The 22330-nt window shown below is 47.0% G+C and overlaps 1 protein-coding gene across 1 annotated transcript in view; it reads right to left on the bottom strand.

The window, feature by feature from the left end:
• LOC138567097 (solute carrier family 22 member 20-like) overlaps nucleotides 1-22330 on the bottom strand; it is a 357233-nt gene that overhangs the window by 266585 nt on the left and 68318 nt on the right. Inside the window, exon 3 of the mRNA XM_069644967.1 lies at nucleotides 14475-14629. Coding sequence (XP_069501068.1) covers nucleotides 14475-14629 — 155 coding nt within the window. The remainder of the gene's footprint in view (nucleotides 1-14474; nucleotides 14630-22330) is intronic.

Genomic DNA, 22330 nt, shown 5'->3' with positions numbered 1-22330 from the left:
GGGTGTTGGAATCAAGGTTGGAGAGCAGGTCTTCACGGATGTTCAGGAGAGCAGTTTCCGTGCTTCTGGCACCTCTGAAGCCAGACTGATGGTCATGGAGACAACCAACAGATTCAGTGTGAAGATTAAGGGGGATGGCCAGCTTTTCCAGGAGTTTGCCCAGGAAAGGAGTGATGGAGATTGGGCAATAGTTAGCCGGGCAGGACGGGTTGGCAGAGGGTTTATTAAGAAGAGGGTGCACAAGGGAAGACTCCAGTGGCGAAGGAGTGGTTGCAGGAACCAGGGTGTCAATGTGGTCCTTGATGGTTTTGGAGGAACAGGGGTGAACCTGTTTTGATGAGACTTTCTTAGATCAGACTTGTCTAGAAAGCATGTCTGGGGAGAACAGGGGAAAGGCAGAGAAGGAGGGAGGAGAGGTGGCCGAAGAAGGGCCAGAGGAAGAGCAGGGAGCAGAGGGAGGAGGGGGAGAGGAAAAAAGAGAGGACATGATGCCCTGAGTTTTAGAGATGAAATGAAAAGCCAGTACCGTGCAGAGGGCCTGGGAGGGGACAGGAGAGGTAGAGACTGCAGCAGGATTGCCAGCTCCTTGCAGATTTTAAAGAGTTTGGCCGAGTTGTTAGATGCCATAGAGATGCAGGCTTAGATGTGGGCTCTCTTCTTGGGGCGGACAGAGAGCCGGTATTGTCTTTGAAGCAGGCGGCAGGCCAGTTTGTCAGAGGATGTACCGCAAGTATGACATTTCCTCTCAGCCACCCTGCACTTGCGTTCAAGGGTGATGAGGTCTGAGTCGTACCAGGAGTTGCATTTGGCTTTGGGCTTCAAGCAGATCCTCATGACAGGGGCAAGAACATTGAGAGTATCAGATATAGCAGAGTGGAGCATGGAAAGGGCTGTGTCAGGGTGCAAGTCAGCCAAAGGGTGAGAAAGTGGAGGCAAAAGCCTCAACTGACACACGCTTCATGGGTCAGATAACCAGAAAGTAGGTGGCAGTGATGGAGTTGGCTTGGCCTGAGGGGTGGAGAGAGTGAGCTGGGAGGAAAGGAGACAGTGATCACTCCAGGAGAGAGGAGTGGTGAGAGGGATATGAAGGGGAAGGTCTGTAGAGATCAGAACATCCAGAATGTACCAAGCAGAGTGAGTCCGGCCAGAAGGGAGGATAGAGAGTGAGAGAGAGTTGCAGAGGTCGCGAAAGGAATCATCCAGGTGGATGTTAAAGTTTTGAAGAAGGAGGAGTTGAGTGGTCGAGACCAGGAGGGAAGAGGAGAGGTCCGCCCGCTCAGAAAGGAAGGAGGAGATCTGACCAGGTGGTCGATAGATGGTAGCCAATGTATTTAAGGAAAAAGGGCCTACTGGTTTTGAAAGGTTGCTCGTTAGGGGTGTTTTGTCCAAGAAAGGGGAGAAACTACAATCCCCATGAGCCTTTGGGGTGGCATTTGGCTGGAAGGAGGCAGATGCAGCCAACTGCTATTTAAGAGCTCCGTCGGCCCGTGCTGCCTGTTGGTGATTATTGGCGTGGCATGCACGGGCCAAAGCGAGCAGGTGTTCAGTCGGAGCACGTGAAGAACCTTTTCATGCAGACCCAGGGTCTGGCAGTGATTTCATGAGACCCAGGCCCGGAGGTGAAACGCTGCGAGGCTAGGCAGCATCCCCCCAGGAGCGGAGCAGAGCATGCCAGGAGTCCGTGCAACGCGGGAGATTCACTGCCAGGGGAGGTGCCAGCAAGCCCCCCCCCCAGGCCTCAGTTAAGTGCTGTTATGAATGCGTATGGTGTTTGACGCTGATTCTCTTGTGAAGAGTCTTGTGAGAGGTATTGTCACCCTGTAAGAAAACTTTTACAATGAACTAACGCACAACTGTTCCGAATTACGTGCGGTTAGGAAGACGCACATGGGTTACATTTTCAGCAATATGCAGGCGTGTTAGGACAACGTGGGTGTTCACAGAACTGTTAAAGACACTCGTTAGGGTGATGGCAGCGGTCTATGCATATTGTGAAGTAACGCTATGTTTGTGTGTGGCTTCTCGTTTTTTTATGTACATGTGCCCATTCATCATCTTTCAAGCCATGTTCTGGATCAACAAAATGTTTAGGTGCCACCGTAGGAGCCGTAAGGCACACGTTGGAGGGCATAACTAAATAAGAAGTACTTGCCTGGATAAAGCTTTCTTGGTACAGGAGTGTATAAGTGTTATGTTGCATTTCATACATGTTTCATGTGCTTATGTTTGTCGCTATCTCAGGAAACCTACACAAAAGGCAGAGTGAAGAGTTGGTATTCTAATTAAGAAGGATACTGAAATTAGGAGCTAGGAAGTGAGACAAATATGCTACATGTTCTTGTTATGTTATCCAATTCCCCTTTTCCGGTTACCCTAAACACCCCCTCCCTATCCACAACCTCTCCCTAACCCACTTCCCCCCTTAGACTGTCTCGGGGTGCCTGTGTTTGTAACAATCAGGAGCCTGTGCCAACCAAGGTGGGAGGGGTCACAACATTTGGCTTCCGTGGCCAGGAAGGCGTTGGGTATAGGACACTGTAAGGGAATGGCTAGGAGAGAGAGAGAGCCTGCAGATGAGGCATTCGAAAGAGGCGTAGGCCTGCGTAGGAATGACAGAGGTATGAATCCACTCAGGAAGATCAGGGATACACCCCCTCTGGAACGATTGGACCTGGGCACATAGAGGAACTTGTAGCCATCACAGAGGAGAGTGTTGAAGCTCGTGACAGAGCTGGCCATGGCCATGACCATGTCTCTGTGAGACCAAGGACATCAAGGTTGAGTTCTTTAAGGAGGCGGCAGATGTCAGAGGAGTGTTTGACAGCTGAGCGAGAGTTTAGAGTGGCAATATGGAGAAGGTTGCTGTCCTTGAAAGACTTCCGAGGAGGGGTACAAATCAGAGGTATGCCCTGCGGAGGTGTAGAAGAAGCCCAAGGGGGGGGGCAGAAGAGGAAGGAGAAGAGGGCAAGGTAGCCACAGAGGAGACAGCAGGAGTAGGCAAGGAAGCTGTGGAGGGAAGAGAGGGGACAGCAGGAGAAGAAAGGAAATTGATGAGGCACGGGAAGCATCTATCAAAGAGGAGAAGGTTGGCCTGAGGGCATTGGACCAAGACGGTGCCATTCAGGTAAGCATTAATGATGACCTTAGAGGAGTGGAAGGAGGCCAGGTGCCACCATATATTGGAGAGGAACAGAAAAGAGAAAGCACAGAGACCATATGAAGAGTCCATAGGTCTGGCGAGGGAACGACAAAGAGGATGTCGGTGAGGGTTTGCCTGGAGGAAGCACTGGTATAGGTGTCAGCGATAGGGAAGCATGGGTTGGAGACCAGGATGTCCTTTTTAAACTTCTTCCTACCAGATTTAGTGGGGAGAGCAGGATGGTCAATAGAGAATCAGTTAGAAAAGATAGGAGAAACAGAGAGCACCATAGAGGAGGTAAGGAGAGGAGAGGAGAGGAATGGGGTTGAGGGAGGCAGGGGGTGAAAACACTAGGGAAGGACAGAGGAAGGAGCGCAAGCAGACTGGACAAGGAGAACGAGACCGTAGTAGACAGTTGAACAAAAACGACAAGAGCTCAGACCATAGTAGAACAGTTTGCTAGATGGATGCTTTACTAAGAAGGCAAAAACAAAGACAGCACTATTTTCACAATATAGTTTAAATACCAGAGACAACACACCTAGGTCTGAGAGTTCTGTATAGAGGGAGTAAGTCCTAGGTTTCACAGAGCAATTTAAATACTTTGACAATGCAATTTAAATACTTTGACAATGCAATTTAAATACCAGAGAGAAACACACCCAGGTTCGAGAGTTCTGTATAGAGGGAGAAAGTCCTAGGTTTCACAGTGCAATTTAAATACTTTGACAATGCAATTTAAATACTTTGAAAACGCAATTTAAATACCAGAGAGAAACACATCTAGGTCTGAGAGTTCTATATAGGGGAGAAGGACCTCGGTTTCACATTGCAATTTAAATAAGGTCAATAACCCTAGTGTTACCACAGAATTTGGCACAGGATAATAATCACAGTATTAATTTAGCACAGGCAAGGTTGCTAAGTGGCAGAGTTTTCAGGGTAGAGTGAAGGCTCTATTCCTCACCCAGGCCACTCCTACCTTAATAGTCGCAGCTGGTTGATGGCTGGCCACTGGCCTGCCCTGCCGACACCAGCAGACACTAGCTGGAGCCACCTCTGTAGGAGCCGCCCTTTGCCTTGGGGCCCTTAGCCGCAGGGGCTGCACAGGCAGAGGGTTGCCCTGGAGGGCGCTTTAAGAGGGATCAACGGGCCAATGGGAAGGTGCTGGGCGGGAACGGAGGCAGGTGGAGGGGGAACATGGTGAGGAGATCGGAGGGACAAAGTAACAATACACGAAGCGGAAAACAAGGAACAGGCTCACATGGAAGCAGGTCGGGGGAGGGAAATGGGCTACAACAAGGCAACTGGGTGCCTGGAAAATGCAAAAAAGTCACCAAGGCATCTGAAACGGCACCGCTCTTACCTGCTATGCAGGAACCACGCCGGAGGAAGGAGGAAACAGGAATGGTCATGGGAACCATTTCCCTGTTAATGGATCCTTCTAAAAAATACTGGAGCATCACCATCATGAACAGAACAGTCATCTCAATCTTTTGAGATGACAGACATGTTCACATTTCATCAATGAATACAATTGGAGAGCATGGCTTAATTGCAGATGTGGAACAACCCATTTTTTCTACACAACGGAATGCCATGTGCTTTGTAATAACAGTGATTCAAGAGAAGACAGAGATCTCCCAATATGGACTTAGATGTGAGTCAATGGAACATGTTCATGCACAATTAAAGTACTCAGAATAAAACATTGAAGAATAAATATACAAGAATTCACTTGTTTGGAAAATATCTCAAATTAAAGAAGTACAATGTTAAAACGATCCTAATCAAAAAATGGAATGTGACCATCAATTATAACATGATTCCTATGGCTTGAACTACACAAAATGATGTTAAACCTGTTCTTTCAATGATTATGCACGGAAAATGTTTGAATAGCTCTATGTAGTTAAACAATGTCTCATTCATCACCTGCAGCCACGAGGAGTAGTGGGCTGGAGCCCCTCTCCCATAGACTAACCCAACCCAGCTGATCACTGACGCGTCCCGACACAGTCTTCCAAGGCCAGGCACTGCCTACTTTGCCCAGTTGATCTCCACCACACCATCTGCTCTTAGAAGTAAGAATCTGCATCGAGTCTTGCTTGCCCAGCTGTTCGCTTCCATTACAGTTGATTTCCAAATATCTGCATTTCCCTACGAAGCATGGCCCATTCTAAAACAGCCGGCGCTACTCGGGCCCACAACGAGGCTCGACCCGGTTGCTAAGCAACCATCACGCATCTTACCCATCAAGCATCGCTGGCAGGTGGAAGCCGTCTGAGGAGGAAGGCCAGGAGAAAGGCCCTGTTTGCCTCCTGTTCGGCGACAGACGCCGCATACCGCCAATCTGCTCGACAAAGGTACGCACCCCTCTCGATCTAATCCTCCTCTTAAAAATCATTCAGGTCCCCCTGCTGCAAACACCCTCCCACGACCATTCCTTAAATGGACGTACTCTGCCGCCAAAACATGCGCACCTCCGTGCGTTCTTCAAAGGCCCAACGATACTTTGCATTTACCACCACTATTGCTCTCATGTTGACTATGCCTGACTATGTTGCTTACTAAGCCTGAAATGAACACTGCCATTATCAGTCACCTGTCATGCCATTCTGCCACCCCTCTGGAGGATTATCATTGTTTTGACTGCAAACTGTAGTTCTGTCCATGTTTGTCCACTGTTAGACGTCCTATTCTCCTGGGTTTCCATTTTGCCTTTCTTGTGCCCATTGAACTAGCCTATTGCTCATATGTGCCCATTGAACTAGCCTATAGCTCATACTGTGCCCATGGCACTAGCCTGCTGCCTATTGTGTGCTGTTTGAAGTGCCCCAAATATTTTCAAATCCCCCGCCACAACATGCAAACCAATACCCACAGCCTTTACGTTGTCAGTACACTATTTATAACTAGCCTCCTAGTGTACTGCGACTGCCCCCCATTGGTGCACAAGCCCCACCCAACCTGATCATAAGGTCAGTATATAGCCCTTTCATCATTGGCCAACCTAGCTACTCGACCATACATAGTTCACTTGCAAGCAACCCATGCACCTTAAAAAAATTTACGAACCCCTCACGAGATCACTGCCCTCGACAAACAAGAAAATGAACCTCCATACCCGTGAGCAGTTCAACAAGGCCAACCACGTCACTATCCCACCTCATCCGTATGCCACCACTAAGCAGCATACCATGTATAAACCCAAGATAGTTGACTTAATACCGACTACTCCTATTCATGACTTAGCCATAACTGAGGTCCACCCTCTCAAAGGAGCCCTTATAAACGCTAGGTCCCTGGTTGCCCACGCAACGGATATCTCAGACCTGATACTGGCAGACAACTCAGACTTCCTTGCTACCTCTGAATTATGGTTACATGATGCGCCAGGACCATTGATCTCGCTAGCTGTCCCAGACGGCTATACAATATTTAGACAGGACAGAGATAAAATACGAGGCGGAGGTATTGCCATTATATCCAAAACAAGCCTCTCTCTGAGACCAGTTCCCACACAAATTACACAATCTTGCGGAGTCGTCACTGTTAAGGTCCCTCTAATCAACTCTCAGACCCTCACTATCCACTTAATCTACAGACCTCCCAGCACACTTGGAACGTTTGAGGAGGACATCTACACTTTACTATCCAACAACCTTAAAACCACCACCCAACTGTTACTACTAGTCGACTTTAATTTAGTATTCAATGGCCCATCAGATAATCACACCTTAAATACAGCTAATATCCTCTCTGAACTTGGCCTATCCCAAAAAGTTAACAAACCCACTCAAAATAAAGGTAGAACCCTAGATTGGGTAGCTGACTACAATTGTACTGCCAACATCACCTCCATCTCCCTGCAATTATGGACAGACCTCTTCCTTGTGTCTTTCACACTGTCTACTTCTAGACCACTCCTGATGGTCACACCCATTGCCCCACCTTGTCTAACAAGGAATGACAAGAACATCACAGTGGACAAAGTGATCCCTGCCATTTTCCCAACCCTCAACCCATTGCTGACAACCTGGATCCAGGTACATTGGTCAATGAGTACAATAAAATTATGCTAACTACACTCGACAAAATCGCTCCACTTAAACTCAGACCTAGTAAGCCTAAATCGCACCTAAACAAGTGGTTTACCCCTCAGCTACGGGGCCTACGACTCCTAAAGAGGAGATGTAAAACCACCTGGAGACTACTCCCTTCAGAAGACAGGTCCAAACTAACTAAAATCTCTTCCCAATATAAAAATTGAATCTGCCTGGCTAAACACAATTCCTACAATGAACGGATCTCCAATGCCAATTCCAGCATGAAGGAATTATTCACCATATTAAAAGAATTACAGTCTCCTATCCCCACACCTGATATCTGCATCAAAAATAAAACATGGTGCTCAGATATTCAACAGGCATTTTCAAACAAAATAACTACCCTCCAGAACAAAATAGATTAAAATATGCCTCCCTTAACTCTCTGTCTCAACTGAACAATTTAGACCTCCCCCTAGTGAAATATCATCGGACCATCCCGCCAGAAGAGAGCTTGCCCCGTTTATTTCCAAACTTATCAATGCCTCTTTCTCATCTGGCACTATTCCCTCTAACCTAACGCAATCCTGGGTGCTCCCACTTTAAAGAAGCAAACCCTAGATCCATTAATTCCTACTAATTACCATCCCATCACGACGGTACCCTTCCTGCTCAAAATACTTTACAAGGTTGCTTATACTCAGATCAAAAAATATTTGGAATTCCATAAACTCCTGGGAGCAAGACAATCAGGATTCTGCCCCCTACATGGGACAGAAACCACCCTCATCGACTTGAAAACCCAGGTCGATGAGCTAAGAGACAAAGGCAAAACAACTCTCCTCTTACTGCTAGACCTCTCGGCCGCATTTGACCTTGCTGATCACAAGGTCTTATGCGGCCATCTGGACTTGGCAGCCCACTTCTCCACAGAGGCCATTAGATGGATAGAATCATTCCTGAGCGGCAGAACCATAAGGGTCTTCTCCCCCTCAGTAGCTGCTGACCCTATTCCTATCACGTGTGGTGTCCCCCAGGGCTCTTGTGTCTCTCCTACATTATACAACACATTCACTAAGCCCCTGTTCGATGATCTGGACCTTCTGGGTATCACCTACACTAACTATGCAGATGATACTCAGATTCTCCTGCCACTTTCCGGGGATTACACAAGGATTTAGCACTGGTGAATAGAGTGTATCTCATCATCCAGGCATGGATGGCTACCCACGGTCTATGCCTGAATGATGACAAGACCGAGCTTATCATCCTGGGCACCCACACAAACCTTAAGAAATTAGACCAGGAGTACTCCTCATTCACCATTGACAGGAACCTCATCAACGTGGCTAAGGAGGTAAAGAACCTTGGCTTCTACCTTGACCCTACCCTCGCCTTCAACAAACAAGTGAAATCAATGGCCTCTGCCACTGCCTACGCTTCTAAGCTCATCAGGACCGGCAAACCCTTTCTGTCGAATGGCAACTGCATGATCCTGGCCAGAGCTTTAATACTCTCCAGGCTAGATTATTGCAATGCCCCATTGGCGCCAATAAAGCTATTATTCAGAGGATACAAATCCTCCAAAACAGCGCCATAAGAGCTGCACTTGGTGTGACTAGAAGATCACATATCTCAGCGACTAGGCACCAAAACAACTGGCTCTCGACTCATAATAAAATCCTTCTAAAAACTGCATCCCTCACCCACAAAGCACTAAACAATGCTGCCCCAGCTATCTCACAGATAGATTCCACAGGAGAACATTCACCAGAACTATGAGACTTTGCAACGCCAATTGCCTCACCTTTCCCAGATTTAGGCTCGCTAAGGCAGGTGGCAGTAGCTTTCCCGTGAAAGCAGCCAATCTACGGAATTCCTTGCCACACCCTCTTAGAGAAGATCAACCTTACCTGAATTTCAGACGCAACTATATTAACCTGCTCAAATCCACGGATCTGTAGGTTTGATTGGTGTGCTTTCTATACCTCGGTAATGCATCTGCATATTCCCTCAAAGAATTTCTTGACACATGCCTGCTGTATACATGTATCTTTCTTGCTTATAACCTGTATATATGTCTTCTTGCTTTTATCCTGTAACTCTGTAACTTAAGCCTTGCAACTGCCTTAATTGCTGCACCCTGATACCTCCGGTCTGGTGCACATTAGAAATGAACAAACAAACAAACAAACAAACAAACAAACAATGTGTTGATATACAAAATATAAATACATACTCAATTCTCAACTCAGAGAAATTATTGAAAATGTAACTTATCTTCTTTTTGTGATAAGTGGGAGAACGTACTAAGTGTGTGTGTGTGTGTACATTTAATGAGTTTCTTCTGCGTTTTGTGTTCAGCAATGTGACGGTGTAGATGCTGACAATGGACGTTTGGTAACACTGTGCGCTAGCATCATGACAAGGGGCGTAGCATGCCTTTCTGACATGCTGATGTCAGCTTGAAGGGTGCGAGTTATGATTTATTGCCGCCAGAGCACTTGAATTTATGGCGATCTATCAAATGATTAGATCATCACAAGATGGCGGTTTCCGACCAGTGTGGTTTGCATGTGCAAATATCTGAAAATCGTCAGTAAGATGCAGTGGAAAAAGAAATGTGATCGATCGATATATGCTAAAAAATACATGATTTATCCACTGGGTGTATCCAATTCCTGAGAGAACCTCTCATTTAAGCCTGGTGGGTGATGATAGACCTGCTGGAAAGGCAGGAGAGGCAGCAAAGATAGCCTCATTCATTTAGTATCAGCAAATACCATTGTTAATTTTCAGTTTGCCTTTGGTGCAAATGCATGTGGGCCTTGAAGCAACTTTTAAATGGAAACAACGTTGAAAGAATAATCACAGCGGCTGGGATATGATGTTTAGGAACAATAAATAAGTCCTGAGAAATGCTGCTAGCAATATCATTGCTGAGAAACACTGGCAACAATATCATTATAAAGGTACAGAATCATGAGCACTGCAAATATGCAAAGGCCCTGAAACCTGTGGATCTCGCCAGAACACACTGGGCCTCATTTACGACCCAGGCGGAAAACCATGGTGCTAATAGCACCATGGTCCATGCCGGTAACTTACCGACTCCGCCATGGAGAAAGGGGGAATTACCACCCCATTACAAGGTTGGCCCCCCTTCCTCCATGGCCCTTCCCCATTCCCATTTTTGCCCCATAGGGCATAATGGGAATGTGGAAGGTGATCATTACAGTACCGCAAATTGCGGTACCGTAATTAGCACCAAGGTCCCCTTGCGGGTCCATTCCTTAACGGCTGGTAAAACCGGCAAAGGGACCTCGGTATCGGTAATCCCTTAGCGCCAGGGTCTTAATGAGGCTCTGAGTGAGACAAGCAGCTTTGCTCTGCTCTTTCGCTTGCCTGTGAACACATTTTGATGAAACGAGCACCATATGCCAATGCAACGGTTCTCCTTTTATCTTGACATTGGAAGCTGGCTCACCCCTGCTGGGTGTGGGGCTAGTGGCTGCCGGCAGGAGCCAAGAAACTCTACCAGTCCTCATCAAAGGGCCATTCCATAATCATCACACTGCAGGCCGCTGCAATCATTTGTTTTCACTAGATGGGCCCTTTAACAAACTGAGCTAACTTCCTAACTAAAAGGGTAATTTTAGAAGTACAATATTTTAGGCCCGAATAGTGGAAACTGCGTTTGATGAAACAAAACAACAGGCTGTTCTTTAACAACTAAATATTCAATTTCATTATCTTCGCCTTTCGTTTAAATAGTGCATGTGTTTAGAATATCAATATCACCAATCCCTGCTTCATTTATAATCAATGGATTTATTAACTGATTGAAAGGTGCCCTTTTAAATTTTGACATTTCAAGCAACCTGCACGCTGAGCACTCACATATCAGCCATTGCTTATTAATCATATGCTTCTAAGTATCTCTTTTTTTAAATGGTAACTTATTTCACTTTGTCTTTTCCATGTCTGCATATCATTGTATCAAGGCACATTCAATTAGTTATTCCCATTAAGACAAACACATTCCGACTAGTGTTTTGCTTTGACTTTGGAGTGTTCAGCCCCTGTAGTAGGACCCCAAGTGGCTATCTTCCATTGATATCAGAAGTGACCATTATTCCACACACGTGATGTAGTTTTTCCATTTGACTTTTTCACATTCATAGTAGAAGAAGCGAGTTCAGAAGATAAGAGAGAGATGCAATGTTAGGAGGAGCTGTTAGCCTGTGGGTGATCTGTGGTTATTTACCCAGAAAAGACAGACAGGGACAAACTATTCATAGATTTAAAGCAATTATTTTCTCCAACATAAAAGACTTCATCAACGGCTAACACATACAGGATGTATGATATGATAGGTTATTTATAACACGCTTAATAACCAGAGGTTTCTAAGCACGGACCTGGGGATCAAACCTGTGTTGTTCCGTGTTGTCTTGATTCCAAGGCGAGCACGTTGCCGCTGAGCTATCCTCCCGAAACGAAGAGGATTTGGACAATTCAATATGTGATGGTCAGATGTTAATTAGAGAGGCTAATGCTGGCCCTAAATGGAAGCACACCTTGTCCCTGCATGGGAGTGTCTTTGGCCACGTGATTTATAAGCAGTAGGTGTGTACTTGCATCTGAAGTCCTCTTAGAAACAAGCATCCGAAGTCCTGTTAACAGGCATTAGCAAAGCCAGACGTGTTGGCTTGTTTGTTGGCATAAGTCAAGTGCTGCTACCATATAGTCACGCCATTTTCCAGCTATTGGAGTTTTATGGCTAGGTAGTACCGTTATCGCAATGCCTGGCAAATTCCTATCCCATGCCTACCCAAAAACCCAAACTATTGGCTTGGCCAATGCTTGTTTTTGCTTTACATTCTGGGACTTCTTGTGCCTCATTTATAATTATCCCAGGATGCAAACAGAGAGCCAGGAATTGATGGGCTACCCTCAACTTATGTGTAGAACTTTTGGAGCTCTGTTAATATCATTCCTATGTGATTTCTATAGGAATAAAAGGGTGACACATTTATTTTCTAAAATAAATATGCTGCATATTTACTATGGCATCAGAAAAAAAATGTATTGTATGCACATGTACATTAAATATCATGTCTGAATGCATACAGTTGTACTACTGGTAAATGATATATTGATAGTGATTGGCCAATATGCTGTTGTGTTAGATTTGGGATGTTTTCTTTTGTACACATAGACTATAAATGGGTTTCTATTTTGGAAAACCATGTACGTAACTAAGCTGTGTCGTTAAGGAGGCAATGATGATAGGTTAAGCATGTATTAATTTACAGATCTGTGTCATATTTGCCCTCAATGAAGTCACAAACACAGAGATGTTGACTATTCATTTCCTTGTGTGCTCAATCTCCCATTCCAAGCATATTCCTGCCCCTGCCCACAGTTCCTGTGGGTATTGCCCAATCTGTTAGAATTTAATTGATTGCATGGTAAACATTTTATCAATTTAATTCAAACAAATGTGGCAATCAATACCGAACATGGGGAGCGGGGATTGCGGGGTAGTCCCCCGCTCTCCAAGTTTGGTATTGATTGCCTTGGGGGTAGCAGGGGTGGCCCCCACTTCCCAAGGACTGGAGGCGGGGGATGGGGGAAAAAGCAGACCTTGCAGCGTCAGATCCGACCCGCGTAAGAGGGACGGAACTGACACTGCAGGGTCAGAAGCAAGTGGAGAAACAAAAGGTAAGTGGGGCTAGAGTGGAGGATGTATTGGGGGTAAAGAGTCAATGTTTTGCCGGATTTGGCCACAGCAAAATTGGATTTGCAGCGAAATTGACCAGAGTCAATTCCGCTGCAAACAAACAAATCTGCCACAGTCAAATCATGTATATCCATTCCTGTTTACCCCTTTATTCTTGCTCTACTCTGTCCTTCACCACATAATGATTTGGGTACAGTGGTGGAACCAGGGGGGGGGGCAGGGGGCTGGCTGGCCCCCATCTGTCCCTCGTTTGTGTTCTTGTAATTCCATGAGCTAATTGGCACAAAACAGGCACTGCCCACTGCAACTTTCTGATTACTAGACAACCTGGTTCAGATCCGGTGGGGGGTTGGGGGTGTGTGTGTGTGTGTGTGTGTAACATTTTCCCAATGTAATTTATTGAGTCTATATAAGATATATTGTGTGCTGCCACTAACTGGGAATTGTTTAGAATGCCAGTGCCACCTCAGGAGCCCCTAGCATCCCATGGCACTAAAAGCTGCCCCTGCTACTTTGCCAGTAGACACAACAGTGTCACAAGTGGACATCACAAGACAGGGATGCTGCTTGAAGGAGCAGCTGAAGGGCTCCTGTCACTCTCACCACAAGTCCAAACTGCGGACCAGTGATGTTATGCTGCATACATCGTGTAGTGTTCTGGGCTTTCAGTAAGTAAGTAGGTACGCCATCACTCTGGTACCATTGCACGCCGCGTCCTGCATGGAAAAAGTCCTGGCCGCTGCGCAGTAAAAAGTGGAGTAATGTGACACTCTAACACTCTTTAATTTCTTGACATTCTCATTGATTTGCCCACTATTACACTCAATGATTTCTCTGTCATGCAAACTCACAACCTCACATTTATTCATTCTTTTATGTTCAGAATATTTAATTCATCCCTCCACCACCATAACCTTACACGTTCCTCTAGCGTCATGGCCACTCATTGACACATCCTCATTCCTCAACCCTCACTTTCGTATCCAGCCCCTCACTTGCACTCTCTGTCTGTTTCCCCCTGACATATCCTCACAAGTGTGTCTGTCTGCATAAACTGAGGACATGTTTTCACCATGCAACAGCCAAAACAAATGGCTTTACTGTACTTGTATTACATGTATTACTGTTCTTTGAGATTGTACTGGTAGTTACTTTATTGCTTTAAAAAAAATTATGGCAAACTATCAATAATTGTGATATCACTTTCTGTGAGATCACTTAAAGAATCGTTCTGTCATGGCCACCTTCCTACGATACTTCCTGTGAGATCTTGTCACACGGCCTGTCCTAATGAGCTCCCGACTTTCATTGGGCGGATAGCTCAGGAGCGACGCATTCGCCTTGGGAGCAAGACAAAGTGGAGCAACACAGGTTCGATCCCCGGGTCCTGCTTAGAAACCTCTGGGTAATACGCGCGTTATAAATACCCAATTATACATTTAAAAAAATCAGTTTGCTGTCTGGTGCCGCGAATCTATGCTCATTTATTCATGTCCTAGAGTCAATCCCTTCGCATCACCCTGCCGATGCATCTACTCACTCAGGGAGATGGTGTTGAGCTGCACACCAGAGAAGGCCATGCCGGTCAGGAAGCGGAAGACGCAGTAGCAGCTGAAGGTGGGCAGGAAAGCCACACAGGTGCCAGCTATGCCCATCTGCAAGTAGGACCAGATCAGAAGTGCCCGGCGTCCAAACCTGTGAGCACCGCCACATGACAAAAACAAACACAAATACATGTTCAGATCCAAAGCATAAACAAGCAGTGGCAAAACCAATAGATTTGGTGTTTACTGCTGTTCTTTGCATTTTGCATTTATAGGCCCCAGGGTGCAAGGAGGAGAGTGCAATGAGAATGTGATAAGGGGTGCAGGTGTGCAAGAGAATGAAAAGGAAGGAAAATTGAGCAAGGAAGGAAACAATTGAGAGACGGTGCTATCGAGGATGCGCAAGACGAAATATGAGCAAGAAAGGTTGAGAGTGAGAGGGTAAGAAATAAAGTGAGAGTGTGAGAGGAAGGATGAGAGGGGGCTGAGAGTGGGGATGGGTCATAGAGAGTTGGGCGGGTGGGGTTAGGGTGGTTGGGGTAGACATTGGGGGAGGTTGAGTGGGGGTAGGCTGGGTTGGGGTAGAGAGAGTGGCAGCTGTGTGGGTGGATGGGGTAGCAAGAGTGGAGGTAGTTTGGGTGGGGGTAGAGAGAGTGGAGGTAGGGTGGGTGGCTCAGGGTAGAGAGGGTTTGGTTTGGGTGGGCAGGAGGGGGTAGAGCGGGTGGGGGTAGGTTGGGCAGGAGGGGGCAGAGAGGGTGGGGGTGGGATAGGTATGGGTAGAGAGGTTGGGTAGGTGAGTGGGTGGGTGATGGAAATTGGAGTGGGGGATAGAGCGAGTGGGGTAGAGAGTGGAGAGAGAAGGTGTTTTTTGGTTGTAGAAAGGCGGCCTTGGGTGGACAAAACAAATCTACCATCAAAATAGCCCATAAATAGCCCAATTGGCCATGGAAAATAGCCCAAAATAGCCCTGATGTGTAATCACTGCGCAGCTGGGAAATGGAAAGCCAGGTACACAGTTTGCTTCTTACAAAGCTGCTGATTGGAGAAAATATTGTTACTGAACTTCTCATTGGGTAGCACGGCGGAGGAGTTTGGAAAAAGATTTTAGGGATCTAGCAGTTTCATGCCATGCCAATGTCCGTTGCTCTGCCGATATTCTCTATTAAGAACCCGCATTCCCTCTCTTTTGCTTCTGTAACAATGGTTTTGGAAATTTTGTGGCACAACTGCCACAGAAATTCGCCCAAAAAAAAAAGGAGAACATCTGTGATGACGCTCAAATCTAGCACTCTTGGCAGCTTGCATCCCCTAAGTTATTGTTTTAAACTTTAGTCCACCAATTCACAGGTTATATAAACGTACTAAAACACTTATGGGCCTGAGAAATGTATGCCAGTGTCGCCTGCGGGCACAGCATGCATGCACAGGAGATTTGACTCCCATTCAATTTCAAGGAGACACCCAATATCTAAATGACAGACATTCTGCACGACTATACCATCCTTTTACTCAGAATATTTTGGGCCTGGGATATGTGTTGTTGAAACAGAAGTTTCAGGCTATAAAAGAGAGCAATGTGTCCAAATATCGCGCACAGGTACAGTATGGTGTTGGAACATATAGAACAATAACACCGTTTTTCGGCGTGAAACAACAATATGAAAACCCTTATTAGGAGCCTTTGAGCTTATAATAGAGAATGTAGGTAAATAACATCTCCACTCTCTAGTGTGAGAGGATGATAGCCCGTATAATGCACAATTTTACCCTGAAGTTTGAGCTAATGTGACACTGTTTCTTTATCTTCCTGGGACTTTGCATTGACCCTTAGCTAAGGTTAACAAAGGATTCCAGGCACAAGGGACACCCTATTTTGGGCATTGCTTTTACTTTCGTTTTACTTTTACTTTAATAATTAATAATAATAATTGGCTATTTTCAACACACTTAACACCCAGAGGTTTCTGAGTGCGGTACTGGGGATTGAACTTGTGTTGCTCCGCCTCGTCTTGCTTCCAAGGCGAGCTCGTTGGACCTTCATTTTATTGAAGCGTTCGAAGACTGCATCTCCAAGAATGCAATTGGGGAAGAAATTAAAGCCCACGATTGTGGCATGGTGACACAGTGACAGAATCATCTGGTAACCTTACCATTACCACTGTGGAGCCTGTGGGAGAAACTGGTGGATTTGAGAGAGAAAAGAAAGGTTGGTGCAAGGCAAGACGGAGTTAACATTGTGCAGGCCAAGGTGTGATTTGTGTCCTTTCCCTTGGTGATAATGTTCAGCAGTCTCGGGTTTTTTGACCTCTTTCAAAGGTCTCCCATTCTAAACCTTCCTTGTTAATGACTTCACAAAGGAAGCCAGAACGCGAAGTTTAAAGTCTCAAGGGCGTGGTTTAGGAAAAGGATCACTGCACACAGGATATTTAAGCTGAACTGAGGTTTATTGTGCTGAGGAAGCTACATGCAAAGAACAGTTAACTAACTCACTGTTCATATAGTTCTTGGCAGCAGAGGTGTAGCCAGGATTGTCTAACATGTGGGGCCTGAAGTTAACGTAGTTGTATTGTATTGTATTCTTTATTTATATTGCGCCTATACACATGAAAGTGTTTCCAAGTGCTCAAGGAGGGTGGGAACAAGGGGAAAAACAACAGTTGCTCAGAGCCCTTGAAATTCGGAGAAGATAATAGTCTGCACAGGGAGAGTGAGTGCGTAAAATACATTTAACCTTTGAGACACCGCAAATAGGCCTGACAGCAATTCTGCAGTATTACAAGTGCAATTAAGGGGAGAAGACAAGGGAGAGCAGACAGACGATCATCAGGCTCATTGCATGTTGCAATTGGGTTGTGCAAGTGCATAGAAGGTCACAGGAAGAGAGAGATCCAAGTGCACCCAGTCGGCGGAAACTAGGTTAACTGCAGAGAGAGACACTCTTTTGGGTTATTCTAAGTGCAGTGAAGGTGAATGGGAGTAGGGCCCTGAGGCAAGTGCAAGAGAGGACTGGCGGGGGTGCCCAGAACCGGTGAGACTCTAAGGTACACCAGGCGGCCAGTTAGCAAGCTTTAAGGTGAAGGAGAGGGGAGAGGGATAGGGTAGCAGGGTAGAGTGAGAGCGAAGGAAGAGGAGAAGAGGAAGGTCTTGAGGAGTTTCCAGAACTCAAGGTCAGGCTCAAGACGGAGGGCAGCAGGGAGGCTATTCCAGAGGGAGGCACCTGCTAAGGATAAGGATCTCCCTCCAAATCTCTGGAGCTCTGGCTCACTGGCAGAAGGTTGGAGGTAATGAGCGGAGGGCTTGCAAGGGACAGTATTTAGGTAGGCAGCGTTGCAGGAAGGTAGTTCCCAGGCCCCAGAAAGCCTTGTGGACAATGCAGAGGGTCTTGCAGCCACTTTATCCTTGCAGCCACGGGGAGCCAGTGAAGAGATTTCAGTGCCAGAGAGATGCGGTCCCTGGGCTTGAGGCCAAGGATAAGTCTTGCATTTCTGTTCTGGATGAGTTACAGAGGGCGCGGGGCAGAAGAAGGGAGGATGAGGAAGAGGCTGTTGCAATAGTCCAGCCTAGAGAGAACCAAGGCTCCGGAGACAGTGAGTCACTGGTGGAAAGTGAGAAAGGGAAGAGTACCACCGAGGAGGTGTAGCTGATAGACTTTTTAGAGATGTCAGATATATGGCAGCAGAAGGAGAGAGTGGAGTCAAAGGTTTTTTGCCTCGCAGGTGGGTGAGGGTGCAGGGACAATGGAGGCCGGCCAGAGCAAAAGTGGGAAAGTGGAAGCAGAGGTCCCAATGCGAACAATCTCAGTTTTACTGGCGTTGAGGCAGAGGTAGTTTGCAGCACACCATCACTGAATAGCGGACAGTCAGATATGAGCGAGGAGGAGGAGGCAGCTGAGGGTAGTCTGAAAGATAGTTGTGTGTCATCCGTGTAACACTGGAAGTTAGAGGTAAAAGTGGCAATCACACTTGCCAAAGCAGCCATATTGTTATTGTTATTTTGCATTTATATAGCGCCTTATATACCATTGGTATGGTCTGAAGGCGCTGGTAGGTTGAACGTCCTTGGGAACCGAAGTTCAGATCAGTAGAGAGAGCAGAGAGAGTCAAAGGTGCATATGAGCACCGGGTATGTGTGCAGCTGGTGCGGTATTGGTGTAATAGCTGCTTCTTAGCGGTAGGTATGGTGGTTGAGAGATCAGTAGTATGTGTTTGGTCTGGCAGGATTTATCCAGACCGAGTGTGGCTGCGTTAGGCCTGAGGAGAACGCCTGGCTGGGGGGGGATGTAACCAGCAGTCTTTTACTTAGAGTGATGTGGAGTATGCGGTGGATGTTGGTATGAGAACAGTAATACCGAATGGTGTCATAGTATCTCTGTGTTCTAGTTGAGTGGTGGTGTAGAGGGGAGAGTAAGCGTGGTGGTGTGATATGATGGGTTGTATGCTCATTCAAAGCATTCTCTGCATTCTAAACCATACTATATACTATATACATCACGCAATTCTATGCGCTCCAGTCCGTTCCATGCGCTCCAGTCAGCCCCACGCATGCACTATGAATTCATCTGTTTTGCGCACTCGTCCCCTCTAGGCACTCCCCCATCTACGTACTCGCCCCCTCTACGCACTCGCCCCCTCTACGCACTCACCCCCTCTAGGCATTCGCCCCCTCTACACACTCGTCCCTCTATGCACTCGTCCCCTCTACGCACTCGTCCCCTCTACTCACTCGTCCCCTCTACGCACTCAGCCAGAAGCAAGTGGAGAGGTTAGATCCCTGGGAACGCCACAGGTTGTGAGAGCAATAGTTGAAAGAAAGGCTCCGAGTTCCACCTGGAATGGGCAGTCGGAGAGAAAGGAGATTAAACACACCAGAGCCTGACCTGTGATTCCCAGGGTGTCAGTCACAAAGACGTGCTATCAGGATGTTGATGTTAACTGTGTCAAAGGCAGAGGAGAGGTCAAGGAGAATTAGGACAGATGGAGTGTTATTGTCAAGATTTGGGAGCAGATATTCACAGGTGTTCAGAAGAGCAGTTTCCGTGCCTCTGGATGCTCTAAAGCCAGACTGATGGTCATGGAATCAGCCAAAAGATTCAGTGTGGAGGGTCAGCTGAATAATAGCCAACTTCTCCAGGAGTGTGCCCAAGAAGGGAGTGATGGAGATAGGGTGGTAGTTTTCTGGAGTGGAGGGGGCGGCAGAAGGTTTCCTGAGCAGAGGGTGCGCAAGAGAGTGCTTAAGGGCAGTTGGGAAAACTCCATTGGAAAAGGAGAGATTGCGCGAGATCAGCCAAGGCTGGGGCGAGGGAGTTAATATTGTCCTTGATGGTTTTAGAGGGGTAGGGATCCACCTGTTTGGATGAGGCCTTCATAGATCAGACTTGTCTGGTGACATCATCAGGTGTGATGGGTGAGTGCACGGAGAGGGTAAAAGGAGAGGGGGCCAAGGGAGGCTCCGGTGTTGGTGTATGCTGTGGGGTGGAAGAGAGGGAGGCAATTATGTCTTGGGTTTTTGTGATGAGGTGTGCAGCCAGGGCCGAGCAAAGGTCCTGGGTGAGTTTGACGGAGGAAGAGGCTGCTGTAGGATTGGCCAATTCCTTGCCAACTTTGGAAAGCTCAGCTGTGTTGTTTGATGCCACAGAGATAAAGGCTTGAATATAGACTCTTTTCTTGGAGGGGATGCAGAGTCAATATTGCCTTTGAGGGAGGCTGCAGGCCAGTTTGTCAGATGGTCTGCCCGATGAGTTCCATTTCTGCTCAGCTACCCTACATGTGCGTTTAAGGGCAGCCAGATCAGAGTCACACCAAGAGTTGCCCTTTTTGGAAGGCTTCAGTCGGACCCTCATGGCAGAGGCAAGAGTGTCAAGAGTGTTGGAGATAGAAAGGTTGAGGTTAGTGAGGGCTGTGTCAGGATGGGAGTCAGCTGTAGGAAAGTGAGGAGGAGAGTAGGTGGAGGCAAAGTTGGGCCCACCGTAGTGACATTAACATCTGTAAATGCCCACACAGCACTGCTGAGTGAGTATTTACAGATTTTGGGTGGGCCTTGCCCCTCAGGCCCTACCCTGTCAATGCCTCTGCTTGGCTGTCTGTTAAAAGGGAGTCAGTGTATTTACAGTTGAAGTCCTGCAAAATGTCTTTGTCTGAGGAGCACCGGCAAGCCCTTCTGCTTACCTCTGCTCTAAGATGCTGCTTCCCTGTGCACGCTTTCATTATCTTTGCCCGCTCTGCTCGCTGACTCTCGTGAGGCCGCATTGATAGTGGGTTCTTGCGAGATTCGCTCACCACATACCTCCTTTTGCTGGGCAGCACTGTCCCACTCATCACGTAGTCTTCATACCTGGCTGGTCTGCGTTTCTCTCGGTGGGGTGACCCTCATGAATCTCTCTGACCAGCGACCCTGCGGTTGATGTTCTTCTGCTTGCTATCTCTGTCGCCGCATTGCTCCGCTCACCTCGAACCTCGCCATCACCTTCCACGCTGACCCTGTCAATTGTACTTCCTGGGTATGTTCTCTTGCAAGTTCCTTGTCACTGGGATCTGGTGCAACGACATTGCCACTTTCCCGCACTCTGGATTCATTCAATCAGCGTTCTATCGAGATGTCCTTTGGTACATGGCAACCCTTTCCAGCTTCCATCGTTTGCCATCTTGACTGCATACGTGAATTGATTTTATCTGCACAACTTGAATAGATCTACTGAATATTGAACCAGTGTTTTGATCCTTGTGGGGAAGACGAATTGGGACTATATCTCCCACCTGCACTTCCATACGTTGGGCAGCTCCCCTCTCATCACTTCTACTCTTCTTGGTTGCAATAATCTTCTTAATTCTCCATACAACTTCTTCCATTTCAACCATCTCATCTTCCCTTACTCTGTTTAGACATGTGGAAGCTGCCCTCCTTCCCCACAACATGTGGAAAGGTGACACATTAGTGGTCCCGTTGAGAGTGAATCGATGGGCCACAATGGCCATTTTGTATGGGTCCATGGCCCAGGCCCTGGTCAGTTACAGCGCACCCTTGATAAATCTGTTGGTCCTCTCGACCAACCCATTGGCTTGTGGATGATATACAGAGGATTTGATCTGCTTGATGTTGTTTCCCATCAGGAATTTCTCAATTTCCCTGGATTCCAACTGGATCCCAGTGTCTGTGACAATCTGTTTGGGCAATCCTTCCCTTTGGAACACAGTGCTGAGCACCTCAATGACCATTGCTGTGGTAATGTCTGACACAAATTCAGCATCCACCCATTTGGACAGGTAATGGACCATCACTATTCTGTATCTGTGCTCCAGCCCCATGGCTTCAAACAGGCCTATGAAGTCTAATCCTAACTTGTGCCACACTCCTTCTGGTATCTCTGTCAGAATCATTGCTGCCTGTCATACATTCAAGCGCTTGTCACTATTTGAGCATTCACAGCACCACTGCATCATGATTCCATGCACGGCCACCAATATGCATCACTGACATGGCATCGCCTCATGTTGCTCCCAAGGTGTCCCGAATGAGCTATGCATAGGATTATTTTCCTTGATCCCCTCTCAATAGTAAGCCATCCACTTTATAACTCTCATCTGCTACCTTCCAGAATGGTCTTAGCCCCTCAGGGACATTTCTCTCATCAGGCCACCCTTTCCTGACCACGTCGGTCATCTTTTGTACTGCTGGATCTTTATCTGACTCCTCTCTCCAGTGGTTCTCACCCATTTCCATGAGCATGTTGCTGCTCAGATCTCCAATGGATGCCACCACACATTCATCTCTTAAGAACGTTGGCCTTGATCCGTCTGACTGTGGCAGCCTCGACATGCTGTCGGCCTTTGCGTTTTCCATCCTGCTATTTGTCCAA

The sequence above is a fragment of the Ambystoma mexicanum genome, chromosome 2p, assembly GCF_040938575.1.
Source record: "Ambystoma mexicanum isolate Mex_15411 chromosome 2p, UKY_AmexF1_1, whole genome shotgun sequence".
Lineage (NCBI taxonomy): Eukaryota > Metazoa > Chordata > Amphibia > Caudata > Ambystomatidae > Ambystoma > Ambystoma mexicanum.
This window is presented reverse-complemented; position numbering and strand designations above follow the sequence as displayed.